At 35.6% G+C, this 14,317-nt stretch overlaps 1 protein-coding gene across 2 annotated transcripts in view; it reads right to left on the minus strand.

The window, feature by feature from the left end:
* Positions 1 to 14,317, minus strand: part of RXFP1 (relaxin family peptide receptor 1) — a 55,631-nt gene that overhangs the window by 8,110 nt on the left and 33,204 nt on the right. For both annotated transcript variants that reach the window (XM_040555183.1, XM_040555182.1), the window contains exons 4-14: positions 13,507 to 13,611; positions 12,653 to 12,758; positions 10,277 to 10,348; positions 8,653 to 8,724; positions 7,398 to 7,469; positions 6,536 to 6,607; positions 5,346 to 5,420; positions 4,975 to 5,046; positions 3,205 to 3,276; positions 2,332 to 2,403; positions 756 to 827 (exon numbers count right to left, since the gene is read on the minus strand). In XM_040555183.1, the coding sequence (XP_040411117.1) occupies positions 756 to 827; positions 2,332 to 2,403; positions 3,205 to 3,276; positions 4,975 to 5,046; positions 5,346 to 5,420; positions 6,536 to 6,607; positions 7,398 to 7,469; positions 8,653 to 8,724; positions 10,277 to 10,348; positions 12,653 to 12,758; positions 13,507 to 13,611 (862 nt within the window). The remainder of the gene's footprint in view (positions 1 to 755; positions 828 to 2,331; positions 2,404 to 3,204; positions 3,277 to 4,974; positions 5,047 to 5,345; positions 5,421 to 6,535; positions 6,608 to 7,397; positions 7,470 to 8,652; positions 8,725 to 10,276; positions 10,349 to 12,652; positions 12,759 to 13,506; positions 13,612 to 14,317) is intronic.

Here is a 14,317-nt window from a genome sequence, read left to right on the forward strand (position 1 = left end):
TTGAATTTGGCCACTTGAGTCCAAACTGTTGTAAGGAAATGGGACTGATCAACAAAGGCACATGTGCTGTGGCTTCTGGCTGCAACTCTGGGGTCAAATCACAAACTCTAGTTATTCCCCTCTCCAAGGAAACATATTTTTGGATCTCCATGGCCATTTTGAAGTTACAAATGGGAAAAGCAAATGCTGTGTTCTACTGAGCTGGTTGGTTATTGCAGACATGCCTTTGCCTGTGAAGATATATTTAATCTACCACAGGACCAGTTTCAGCTTTGCAAGACTGTCACTGCACCATCACTCAGTTTCAGCAAGGCTTCTACTGGCAGAATTCATGTTTCAGCTGCTGTGTTAGTTCAGCCACAAAAATTACCCCTAAACTCTTCAAAAAGATTTGCAAAAGTCCCATCCCCTCTGACATGACAACTGAATTGTGCCATAAGTTGTGCAAGGTCAAAGTAGGGTTGCATTAATCCTTCTCTGTAATAGTGGAATAGACAACATTCTTCAAGAAATGGAATTTTTGATCTCTTTTTGTTGGAGAAATTTCCATTATGATACCAGTATTTATATGAAGGTAAATTGAAACATTGTTAATAGTTATTTTCCAGGTTGAAATTGTTGAGGATCATAACTAAAACTTGTTTCAAAGGCAATTTCTTTTAAAACATATTTTGGATTATGACCTTCTGAAGGAGATGTGTATTATCACATAGTAAATAAAAATAAATGATTGCAGAAAAATACTTGATACTTACAGGGATTTGAGTTTAGTTAGAAAATCAAACTGGTCTATTTGAATTTTCTTGATTGGGTTATAAGAAAGGTTCCTGTAAATACAACACAGATTTAAGCAATTTTGCACGTTTTCTTTACAGCCTGTTCCAAAGATAAAGTAAAAATACATAATTCATGTGTGTTTTCAGTCCTGTAGGAAGGACTCGTATTATCGGCAGTTAAAACTGCAAACAGTATCATTCATTTAGCATTATTCAGCTTGCTAAGCCAGTGGAAAGAGTAGTCAGATGCTCCACAGGCATACAATCGTCACACATGCACACATCACACACACACATCACACACACACCGTATCTCCCAACCTGACACTTAAAGGTTTTGACTATAGAAATACTTCGGTATTAAACTTTTAGGAGTTATCTTTTAAGTAAAATAATGTAGTTGAATTGCATGCATTTAGAAACAGAATTTAAAATTTCGTTTTATTGTTGATAAAATCCATCTTTTCATAATGATTTGTGTGAGTTCAAAAAGAGACAGAGGCAATGGAATGTAAAAATAGACAATAGTGCTAGATGCTGTTATTCCGCACAAGAGTATTTCTAGATATATTCCCTATTTCTTCTCCCTATAACTTTTTCTTATGTTTTTGTTTTGATGCTATAACTGAAACTTGCAAACACAGTATATGCAGCTGATAACACTTAGTTGCCCCAGTATGTTGTGACTGATCCCAAGAGGGCTGGAAAATCAGAAAAATAAGTTACTGTACATACTGAGACCTGGTTATAAATAGTTACAGGATTTTTCAGTTGTGCCTGACAGAGGTAGACACAGGGACTTTGCTCAGGAAGGTTAAGCTCCAGTGGAACAGTTGCTCACAGCAGCGGACAAAAAATCAATACTTTCTCAAAAGGTACATAGGTTATACATAGCTATTAGGTCCACTGGGGAGCCTTGCTACTGCCCTGACATCTTCTTGGTTTAAAATCAAAATCCAGGATAAAGGCAGGATAAAATGTGCTGGCTTGTGCTCTGCAGATTCTTCAATTTTGTGATTAGTGTCTCTTTCAGATTATGTGAGAAAGACTGGGACTTTCCAGCAACAGCATTTGAATTTTTCTGTGCACATATTATGGAAAAAGAAAGAATACCTTTCTGGTTTTATAAAATGTTATGCTTTTTTTGGAACTCTTTTACAAGAAGAAAGCAGTTGCTAACAAGGCATCTGTATGAATCTCTTAAACATTTATTTTTAGAGCCAAATCGCTATATCACATTAAAAACTCCTATTGAAATTATGAAGTTCTGATACAGCTAGCATAGCTCATTTTTCATATAGTAACAAGATCTAGAAAAGATTGAATTTGAACTTGCTCTCTTTTTGGACATGAAAATATCCATCTTTTACAAAACTAATATCAAAATAATGGTATATACATTTCTTTTTCTTTTGGTTTAAGTGTTTTTAGGCAGAACTAATATGATGCATACAGAGATGTTCTTTTCTTTCCTGGCATTCATGACTGAAAGCGTGTTATATGAGTAATACACAGTTATATAATAATAATAATAAGAAGAATCAAGAATCCTTACAGTTGTGAAAGCTCCTTTAGATCCTTAAATATATATGGAGGAAGTGATTCAATCTTGTTGCTAGCCAAGTCTCTGCAGAAACAGCCATAGGTGGGATATCATAAGTTCCTACTAGGTTCAGTTGTTTAGCTGAAGAGTTTTGTAATTCCAAGATACGCAGTTTTATTCTATTTGCCAATTAGAATATTATTTATTATATAGGTTTATCAGAAACTTGGACTGTTAAAGAATGCTGATAAAACAACATGGAAAGCTAGATTCAATAGATTTCCCTTAGCCTAGTTCAAATATGTCATTAGATACATAATTTATTATCATTATATGTACATGAAAAAGAAATTGAAATACACTTAACTTGGGTTGCAGGAATTTAGAAATAAATTAAACATATTGTTTCATGATGGGAATCGTCTCTCATCTCATACAGGTTAGCCAACGCTACATCTTTCCCTTAGTTCTCCTCTCTAACTTGCTGTTATTTTTTACTAAACATAGAGAGTATTAATCACTGTGGACAGAGAAGTAAAACGGCAAACCAGTCTAAAAGACAATGAATGCACACATGCGCCTAGAGTGTGGTGATATTCTATTAATTATTAATAATTAAGATTAATTAATATGATTCTATTCAGGTAATGCAATGACCTCAATGATCTTATGAGCAAAAAGACAATATTATTGAGAATCTCAGAGTATTACTTTATTGCCTCATTTTTCCTTGTTAAATATATGGAAAAAACTGAGGATAGGTGCTATTTCCAGAGCATGTCATGTGAAATAGAGTTTATGTTAAATTTATGTTAAATGACATATGCAAAATAAATTATAAAACTTTGTGACTTGTTCTACAAGTAAAAGAAGAAATTGACTCACAATTCGTCTAACATCTGGAGAGAAGAAAAACTGTTTTCGTTTAAAGAGCTGATTTTATTTTGCCTCATCACCCTGAAAGGAGAAAACAAACATATTACTGTTGCTTGAAAACTACTTGTTTTTGAAGAATACTTCACAAACTTTTAAAATTCTTTCTTAGCTGGATCTTCAAATATCTGCCTCACTAATTTAGTTAACAAGCTGATCGATATAGAAACTTAAGTTTTACAATTCCACAAATAACTTTTGTTGTCTATGCATGCATTTGCGTGTATATCGTGTGCTCTTTTAGCTGTATTGGTACCTACCAACAAGAACAGAAGGATATGATAGCACAGTAGTACGGCTGACTGCTGTTTGAGAATTCAAGATATTTTAAGGAATAAAACTAATTCTTGACAAAAATTTGAATGTTCAAACTCTGTATCCTGGGCTGCATCAAAAGAAGTACAGACAGCAGGTCAAAGGAGGTGACTGTCCCTCTCTGCTCCACTTGTGTGAGGTCCCACCTGGAGTGCTGCATTCAGTTCAGGGCCCCCAGCACAAGGACATGGACCAGCTACAGCAGCTCCACAGGAGGGCCACAAGGATGATCAGAGGGTTGGAGCACCTCTCCTATGAAGACAGGCTGAAGGCATTGGGGTTGCTCAGCCTGGAGGAGAGAAGGTTCTGGGGAGACCTTCCAGCGGCCTTCCAGTACCTAAAGGGGGCCTACAGGAAAGCTGGGGAGGGACTCTTGGTCAGAGAGTGTAGGGATAGGACAAGGGGTAATGGCTTTAAACTAAAAGAGGGGAGATTTAGATTAGATACAAGGAAGACGTTCTTCATTCAGAGGTTGGTGAGGCCCTGGCACAGGTTGCCCAGAGAAGCTGTGGATGCCCCATTCCTGGATGTGTTCAAGGCCAGGCTGGATGGGGCTTTGAGCAACCTGGTCTGGTGGGAGGTGTCCCTGTTCATGGCGGGGTTTGGAACCGGATGGTCCTGAAGGTCCCTTCCAACCCAAATCATTCTGTGATTCTTTGATTCCTTCAGTTAAGTTCATTTAGCCACGCTGCCATTCTAGTGCTCTTTATTCACTCAAGTCTTTCCATTATCCATAGGAGGCCAATATAATTTTTCTGAGATCAGGAGAAAGATAAATTGGGCTAGGCAGCTTGGGACCTAACAGCACCTTGGAAACAAGCACATAGTTGTGCAACTTTTCCTTTAGTCATATTTCATCTGTCACTGTGCTTTCTCCTTAAATAAACAAGCTGGACTTTAAAAGCAAAGAGAAAGCCAAGAATGTGGATCCCACAGAAGATTTAACAATTTGAAAAGTGACAACTACTATGTAGCATACTAATCAATCAAAAGATAGATTGGATTTTCTGAAGATCATTACAACATCACTGAAGATAATTTGATGAGAATTTTGAAATTGATGGGCCAACCAACTGGGCCATTAAACTTTTTAAAATAAAGAAATAAGCTACCTATTTTGTATTTTTGCTTCTTTTTAGTATAACATTTTTCCTTCTCTCCCAAGTAAAAAGTTAAAATGACATTTTCTGAATCTTATTATCAGTCAAAATCACTTCAGTGAAGTTTAGTTACATACATCAAGGACAAATTTTGCTATAAATGTAAACAGTGTAACCACTGTATAGTGCTCATTTTAAACTGAGCATTTTAGTTTAGTCTCTTTGGCATCTAAATAACCATGACAGTCAGGAAACTTTTAGCTCAAATATAAATCATTCGGGCTGGCTAACGTATCCTGTTACTTACAGTACAGTTAGAGTGTTGCAGGAGAAAAAAGTGATATTTCTTAAATGATGGATATGGTTGCCTTCAAGGTCTCTAGGATATAAAAACAAAACATTAATCACCAAAAAATAAATTTATTTCATTCAGGCAGTTATTCTAAGTTAATTAAAGAAAAATACTACCAGAATGCCATGATTGCACAAAAGAGAACAGAAACCAGACATCTATTTTTTTTCTACACACCTGGCTGATGACTCCAGGTCATCAACCCTGCAGTGAACCAGCAGGCACTCTGTAAGATCATTCCAGTGCCCATTAGAAAAAGTGGTATGGAAGTACAATATAAAGACAAGAAAATATTATTTTTCTAGTGAAATGTAAGGTAGACTTACAGCCAGTTTAGTCTTGGCATATATTGGCACAGAGGTTTGTCAGGCAAACGAGCAAGAGAATTATTCATCATTTCTCTGAAAAAAAAAAAGTAAAATAAATTATAGCTGACTATATTTGCCAAAAATTACCTAATAGAAAAAAATTCTTCTCTCTTATATTTGTACTTTTGGAAAAAGGCAGTCAAAGCTTGATTCATTTCTCAGAGTCTTAGAGGCAGTATTATTTTCTTAAACTTCCATATATTCCCTATGGCATTCAGTGGAGCACTATTTTATCTTTGACTTGTTAGTTACCAGGTAAAGGGAAGATGCCCATTCCATAGCGTTTTAAATAAAACAAAGCAATTTGAATATTTTGACTATGCTGTCATGACATGTAATTTCTATCAGTGATGCAGGAAGGGGGAGGTAGAAGGAGGTTTGCCTCTCGGCTGCAGGGGAAGGGGTCTCTTGTGTTGGCAGCTGGAGAGGACAAGGACAGGTTATGGACAGGGTCTCGGAGATAGAAGATGGGCTGCTGCCAAGGGCCAGGCAGGAGCTGTGGAGCAGCGCTGGCTACCCATACCCCTACCTCCTGTGGGCAACTGGCACCCACTGCTGCAGCTGACATGTTCTTTTCCTCTCAGTGCCATAGTCTTTTTGCTCTTTTTTTTTTTTTTTTCCCCCAACTATCTTCCTATGCTTTTCCAGATACCATATTTCTGCTGCTGCCAAAATCCTCCTACTCTAGCATGTCACACCTGGCAGCACGAAGCAGCAGCATGTTTACCGTCCTCATTTAGGTGTTTCCCACTCCCATACGTGGAGTGGAAAGTTTTGCAGACTTTCCTGGGAGAGAGCCCAGTGCTTGCCAAGGATGTTAGTTGTAGATTCATTTTATAAAGTGTAGGATCTCACACATCCTGTCTGGCCTCTTGTGTGCCTTTAGGAAAAGCAATTGTGTTCCTATTGATTTTGGTAGTTCATAGCTGCATTTGGGTCATTTATCTATGTAAAATGGACTGAAAAGATGGGCTCCACAGGGGCTGGGTAGGTTTCTGAAATAGAAGCTCTCCTACAACAGCAAACAATATAGTGTGGTGAGCAAGCACAGTCATTATAAAAAGTTTTTGTCTGTTTGTTTTTAAATATATCTGTCCTTCCTGTTCTGTTCTTTTAAATAACACTTTTGGTTCTTATTCCATACTTACAGGAGAATAAGTGATTTGAGTCCGTAAAATGTTAATGGAGAGATCCGATTTATTCTATTATTTTCAATTATCCTATAAATTACAGCAAAGCATGTATCAGATTGATAGTTGACTACAGTCTTAAATTGAACAGATGATAAAAAATAATATACTTTGAAGTCATATTTTTCAAATGCCCATTCAAGCTACTTAAATAAAATTGGCACACTACTACATAGTATGTCAGGGTATTCACCAAAATAATTGCCTTTCAGAAGAATTAAATATTTTTTAGAAATTTTAAACTTAGAGAAAGTAATTGCTTTCAATTTAGGAAAAGGGTGTTTTCATGCTTGTTTTAAAATTCTTTGATCAAGACTTTGAATGGATTCTCTGTGAAAACAAAGCACTAGTACAAAACAGTGTTCCAAGGTAATCCATCAGTTCAAAACACAGAAAAATGTTAGATATATTGTTATATGCTTATTTTTAATAATTTTACTGAATCAAAATAGTATTTAATTTCCATCTTTCTAAAATGCAGCAATAAATCAATAGTTCAGATGATAAAGTCATTTTCTTTCTGGGACATTTCAAGTACTACTTAAAGGTAAAGACCTGCCCCAAAATAATTTCCACTTTTGTAGTGACTGAGTTATTTAATGTAATAATATGTAATAAGCAATTACTAATAACAATATTTAGGATTGTAAAATAAGTCAGACAACTGAGACTCTGCTCTCACAGAGTGTAACTTGAGTTCCTTAATTATTAGCTGGTACAAAAGTACTGCTACACACAAAAATGAAAGCAGTCCATATATTATTATACTGCTTCAATTATTCCTTGATAAAATAAGCATACAAATGAGAAAATAACATACAGCCATTCAAGTTTATGGAGATCTTCAAAGACGCCAGGCTTCAAATTGGTTAACTTGTTGTTACTCAGGTATCTGAATCAAGATCAATAAAAGATAAATGGGATGCATCAGATGCATGAAAATGAGTTTCAAGATCTTTCCTTGATAACTTATAAGAATACACCTTCTTTTTTAATTTAATTTAATTTAATTTTTACAATTATTATTTTTGATTATCGCAATATTCATGCCTTTACTTGAAAAATAACCCACTTATTAAGCAAAACACCCCCTCATATGTGATTCCAGCCTCTCTTTCCCCAAGAAAGCCAATTTTCTTTGACAGCAGGGGATGTCCAGGCATGTGTCTTTCATAGAAATGCCAGAGCTAAGTTGAACTCTCCATAGTGAGGACTTTTGGAAAAATTATGTGGAACATTTTGTCTTATCTATAAGAAAATAGCAATGTTGAGCATTGCCACGTTTTAGGCCCATTCCAATTTCCTTCTGTGGAGTGATTAGTTCCATGAATTTTTCTGGGATCATGCTCAGTCTTTGCTAAGGACATTAGTCATGAATGTAGATACCAGAATCATGGGAAAGGAAACCCAGAGAAATGAAGGGTGGCACTATAAATGGTCTGGGAAGGTAATAACAGCAGCTGTAATAACAGATAATCATCAACCACACTCATGAAGGAAAAGTAAAATGTAGAACAGAAAAAAACCCACAAACCTTAAAAAACACTATAGAAACAAACAAACAAAAAACAGAACAATGTAATTTATGTATCATCTCTTTCACTGAAATATTTCCTTAAAAGTTAAAAACACCTTTCAAAAAGCTGCTGCATAATAAAGAAAAAAAAAGCGTTCTTTTTATTACCGATACTGGTTGCTTTGGTTTGCTTCTGTAAACCAGAATAGCATGTTAAACAGTTTCCATTCAATGCAAATTCTTGCTTTTGTTTCACTTCTTTTTCATTCTTTCTGCCTTTATGCAAAGTAACTACCACACTGTCTCCTTCTTCCATTCCACATAGTTGGGGAATAGGAGTATAGTATAGAGCTCACTTGTATTTTCAAAGTATTGTCCTATCAGATAAACTCAAATAGATAGAAATAGCACAAATAGCTCTTTATATATCATTTTCTCAATCATATCACCAATCATTTTGCAATTCCCTAACACTGAAACAAATAAGAGAGATATTTGTAGCAATTCTCAGAGCTGTTCATGATGCTCTTCATTTAAACAGTCCTAAAGCAATACTTACAGTTTTGTCAAGTTGTATAAACCTTTGAAAGCATGTTTGGACACAGCTCTGATTTTATTATTCTGAAGATACCTAAGAAGATACAACAATAACAATAATTGATTTCTTCAGGCATGCAGTCAAAGCAATCATAAATAAAGAATTAAAATCTATCAACTACATTGAATTTACATGTGACACTGGAAAAGAAGCTGTCAAACTTGTTACACCCTAAATGTGACAATAATAATTTCATAGCTGTTGTTGAAAAGATTGCAAAAATGTTTTAAAAGAAATAAAAACTCATGGCAAAATTACAAAATTCATTCAAAGAGACACTTGGTTTGCTTAAGATGAACAAAGAAATGCTTGTACTTGACATTCTGTTTTAGGTTCCAATCTTTCAGTCCTTACCTTTGTGACCTGACTTTTATGTTTAGCCAGAACTCCACTACAAGCAAGAGCATTTTGTGTGGCAAATGTCAAATAAACAAATGTTTTTGACATTTCTTTTTAGACTACCAGAGAAATTTCAAAACACTTCACTTCAAGATAATACCATAATGTAGAATGAATCTTGCTGATTTTCTGTAAAATAAAGAATACTATTTTTTTCTTGTTTTTCGTCATCTACTTTGATGAAATATTAAGATCAAAAATACTACAATGTGCAAATGTTAAATGATTAAAAAATAATTTTAAAGCATTATGGTGTTATTCTCTGAGAAATCTATAAATAGAAATCCTTTATATTAAACTAGTCAACGATACATACAGTTCTGATGCATTCCTGTTACAAACAGTGACAAAAAAATCAGCTTTTAGAAAATGGGTTTGTGTCAAACACTGTTCAATAACTTTCTGAAAACATATAGTCATCAATTCAACAAATGTTTTGTACAGGGAGGTATAACTATTTCTTTTCATGAAAACACATCTTCCAAGACTTTAATGTAATGGTACTTAACTTTGTGAACACAAGATGGTGCTGCAGTACAGTGCAGTTTCCATAAAAGTTTTATGTTTTCTAGGAACGTAAGAACCCTGTTCTAGAATTTTGCATGCAATTCTTAATTGCACTGATTCTATATAAGTCAAACTCATTAAAGGCTATGATTTTTGAACAACATATTTTTTGACATAATAAAACACAATCTGACTACTTGAAACATTATCAAATTGGTAACAGACATATAGAAGCAAAACCAAGTGCCATGTGAGTAAGCTTCCCATAACAGCAGAAAAAACTAAGTGAACTTAGACTTTCACTTTGCAGAGTAAATGAATTCATACATTCCTTTCTTTTGTCATATTGCTATTCATTATAAATCTAACTTTGCTCAGACATGATGAAGTTTTAGCATTTTTCTGGTATAAAACAATTAATATAATAAAAATTAAATATGCAGAAATGATGTTTTTGCTCAAAGAGGGATGTCAAGTCAAGCTAATTGAGCCAAACAGGGTTACATGATTACCTGATGTACCCAAGAGTAAGACAAAACAGAATTTTGAGTGTAAACTGAGACTTGTCACTCAGATGTTAAGCTTTGTGTGTATGTATGTGTGTGAGAGAGACAGACACCAGAGAGAACAAATATTTAAAGCTCTTAAATAGATATTTTAAGCTGAAATGCTTCCTTACAGATTTTTAAGGTCTCGGTATTTCTTGAAAACATCAGCAGAAAGTTTCCTTAGCAGATTCCTCTGAAGAGACCTGTAGGAATGAATGCACACAATAAAACTACTCTGTAGGTGAATTTATCCTATTTCATGCAATTCGAATGACTTCACTGTGTTTAATGAATTTTCACAGTAAATCAAATGATTTGGCAGGAATAAGTAGATATTTCCAGAAGGATCAATATTTAGGAGTGTCTCTGTATGGTTTATTAACCAAAAACAGAACAGCTCTTTGCTGTCATACTCTGTTTCTGAAGTACATTAAATTCAATCAGATTTGACTGCACTGATCAATTCAAGTAAAGAGTTTAAGCTAGAAGTGAGTTTGAGTTAATGGATTAGGAGGAGACCGTGAAAAGACATGAAAAGACAAATAGGTAAGATAATCTTACCCATTTCTGTAATTTTGGAAGCTACTGTTGTCCCCATTTTCCGTTTTTCATACGGACAGTACCCCTCCAATCCTCCCTCTCCAGACGATTAAAAATGTGATTAAAACAGCATGAATTAATGTTAATGATGTGAGACCAAGAGTATCACTAGATTCCTGATCAAGGTAGAAAGGCAAGAGTTTTCCCTCTCAAAGTGAAAAAAAAAAATCACACTCCTCATTTCTGAGGCAAGAAGATTCCTTCGGAAACTTGCTCTAGATGCAGTCCTCAGTCAGCCCAGACAGCCACAGGTAGCTGGCGGGAAAAATAAAAGGCCTGTTTCCTGGGAATGGAGAGAGCTACAGTCTCATCCTTGAGTAGACAGTGAATAAAGATAAATACCAGGTAAAGATCTGTCAGTGTTTTTCTGGGAGGCATTGGGAAGACTGCATTGCCCAGCATCGACACCATCCTGCTGTGGAGCCCATGCAGTGGGCCATGAAGCACAGCTGTAGTCATGGGGCACCATCACACAGCCTTGCCTCACGCTTCCTCGCCTCGTCCCTCAAGGAAAGGAAAAGTGGTGTTGCTGCTGTTTGATTATGGAATAGGGTTAGTTTTGAATATGACAACAAATTAGAGCTGGGGATGCTCTACTGTCTGCCATTTTGCTGTTCTAGGGATTGGTGGTACAGGCCGTAGTTGTTTTCTGCTTTCTCCTCCTGGCAGCCAACAATTGCAATAGGCAATTGCCCATTACAATGGGACTCAGAGAGCCTAGTGCTCCCTCCCAGCTTCCTGCAGTGCTGTGACTTTTGTTATTCAGTAAGAGCATCTTTGCTAATGCTAGATAATAAAAGCAACATGACAATCTCAATGTTCATACCTATTTAAGCAATAAGCCCAATACTTTATCATCAAAGAATATTTTTCAATGTCCTCAGGGCAGTTGACAAAATAATAGTTAAATCCAAGAATTGAAAATATTTGGGTATAAACTAAAACACAGATTTATTTCAATTTATTTATTCCTGACAAGGACAAAAATAATTTAGGGCACAGCTGGACTAGAACAGAGTCTAGCCCAAAAGCCAGCTTACCTGACTCACTGCTTTTTCTCAAGCTAGGACTGGGCCATTGCTTTTGAAGTCTTTGCTGACTCTGAGCCAACAGCAAGTTTAAATACATTATTAAATACATATGACATTCTGCATTAAACTTAAATTGAAGTTTTGTGGTAATTGAACACAGACCCAGCAAGAAGAACCTCAGCCACGCATGGACACAAAACAGAACCAAACAGAAAGGTCTGTACCCTTGCTTTATAGGAAAGATCCTCAGGTAAGGACTGGTGATACTGCCCTCTATTCACCTTTTAGAAAATGGCATCTCAAGCAGTTGTGTGCAAACAAAGAGTATCAACCATTTGCAGATCTCTTCAGAAAGTCTGGATTGCACATACATATCTGTATGACGACCCAGCTGAGATTAAACCCTTATAAATAATGGCCTATTCAGAGACATTGAATGAGAACTAAAAAGGTTTGCTCAACCAGGTGGTTCTACTAAGATCAAGGTTAATGATGATATTATCAGTCTATAGACTAGGAATATTGCCAGAATCATAGAACAATGAAAAGGTCCTAAGCATTATGTCCTAAAAGGAAACATTTATTTTAAAGATTTCTTTAGGTTTTCTGAAATTGTTGCTACTGCAAGTCACTGTTACAAATATAAAATGACCATTTCACAAAATTTTTTTTTTTTTTTAGTTTCTTTTCTTTCATTTTATGCAGTGAAAATCTGTACTTTAAACATCAAAGGACTTATCAACAGTGAGATACTATGCTTTCACAAACACCAGCTGAGCCAACTGGTCATAACTATATGGCTGGAGTTGTGAAATGGTTGTAGAACTGATAGTCAAGCCTAAACAGAGCAAGAGGCCACATTTCTGCTTTACTTACATCATAGTTATGTTTGAAGAGACCGAAGGGACAGCACGCAGTTTGACAGCATCGCAGAAGATCTCCAGCCCTTGGCACACACATTCTGCTGGCACAGCACCAGCCACTGCATGAAAGCAAGAAGGTTGGGTGGGTGGTACGATCAGATGGGGAGAAAAGAAATATAGTGTAAAAGAACAGTGAGCTCAAAGGCAGACATAGCAGCCTATGTTAAACAATTTAAATTAAGGCATACATTGGTTTTACATAATTTATTTAGATCTAGGAATGCCCTAGCATTAAACATAAAGGAGCATAAAAAATTGTCACCTCCTGACCTCAGTGAAAGAACTTTTACAGCTGAGCTATAGGCTTGATACAGGAATATGGCATGATACCATTGTTTTTTCTTTTTCAGATTTTTATGACCCCAGATTATTCAGTCCTTTTATATTTGCTAGAATGGGCACAGTTCTTTAACTTAGTGCTTGTAGTGGACAACCGTCAGAAAATCTGTACAAATGGACAAAAGACTGTAGATGTGGACTAGGGTTCAAGAATCATTTGATGTGCGAAAAAGTGAATTGAAAGAATGTTGCCTTTATTTCACTCTGAAAAATGTGTTTCATAGTCTTTCCAGCTGTATTAATATAGTTAGATAAATATTTATATTGCCCTCCTAATTGACGTATATTTGGCACACCTTTTTCAGAAAATGAGTCACTCTTATTGGAACAGAAATTAGCTTCAATGCATTTGTTAGTCTGAGACATTAATTCTATTTTACTACAAATGAAACCACACTGTATTTCTATTTTTGATAAGCATATTTGCAATGTATTTATTTCCAGGAATTATCAGTAATAACTACTTACAACACTCAGGTGTCTTGGTCTGAAATGCATACAGAGATTTCATTTTATTGTACTTGTCCTTTGCATAATGCTTGTCAAATTGTAGAGACCAACCATTGTTGTCTTCTAATAAAAAAATAGCACACACATTAGAAAAATAGCTTCACTAAGATTAGTAGCATCTATTTTTTTTCTCAGTTTTTATCTCAACAACATAATTTTTCCAGAAGATTTAATAGAACAGTAAATGACCTTGTTTTAATACGGCTGTCTAATCACCAGTATGTACTGAGATTAAAAATTGCACAGTAGGAGCATCTTCTAATACCTTCAACAATTCAGCATTTCTGTGACAGTTGCATACACACAAAAAAAGGTAATTACTTCAGAACTTTTTGTCTACACAGAATTCTAATAACAGGAAGCAATCTTATTTTCCTACCTCCTTAAGTGTGCAGGTTTGTCACTTCGTCCAGGAAAGCTTAAATGATAACTATGATTTTGACCACTTCTTTCAGAGCACCAACTTTTCAGCTCTGACAATGTCCATACCCTTTGAGTTTGCATGTATTTGCACCAGTAGCAGAAATGCTCCCTAGGTCGACACTCACCAGCTGGTGAGGTGAAGCATCAGTGGTAACTGGAAGCATTATTTTGTAATGATACCTGCTGTCAAACAACATTAATATGTTGTTTGAAAACCCTGAGAAGGGCTCTGCTGAGCTTGTCATTACTGTCTTAGTTTCACTTTTATAATATGCTAGCAATGGTCTTCCCCCTGTATATTAAAAGTTTAGTTATACTTAAATACCATTCCTCATGGACATTTATC

This window comes from Cygnus olor, chromosome 4 (assembly GCF_009769625.2).
Source record: "Cygnus olor isolate bCygOlo1 chromosome 4, bCygOlo1.pri.v2, whole genome shotgun sequence".
Taxonomy (NCBI): Eukaryota; Metazoa; Chordata; class Aves; order Anseriformes; family Anatidae; genus Cygnus; species Cygnus olor.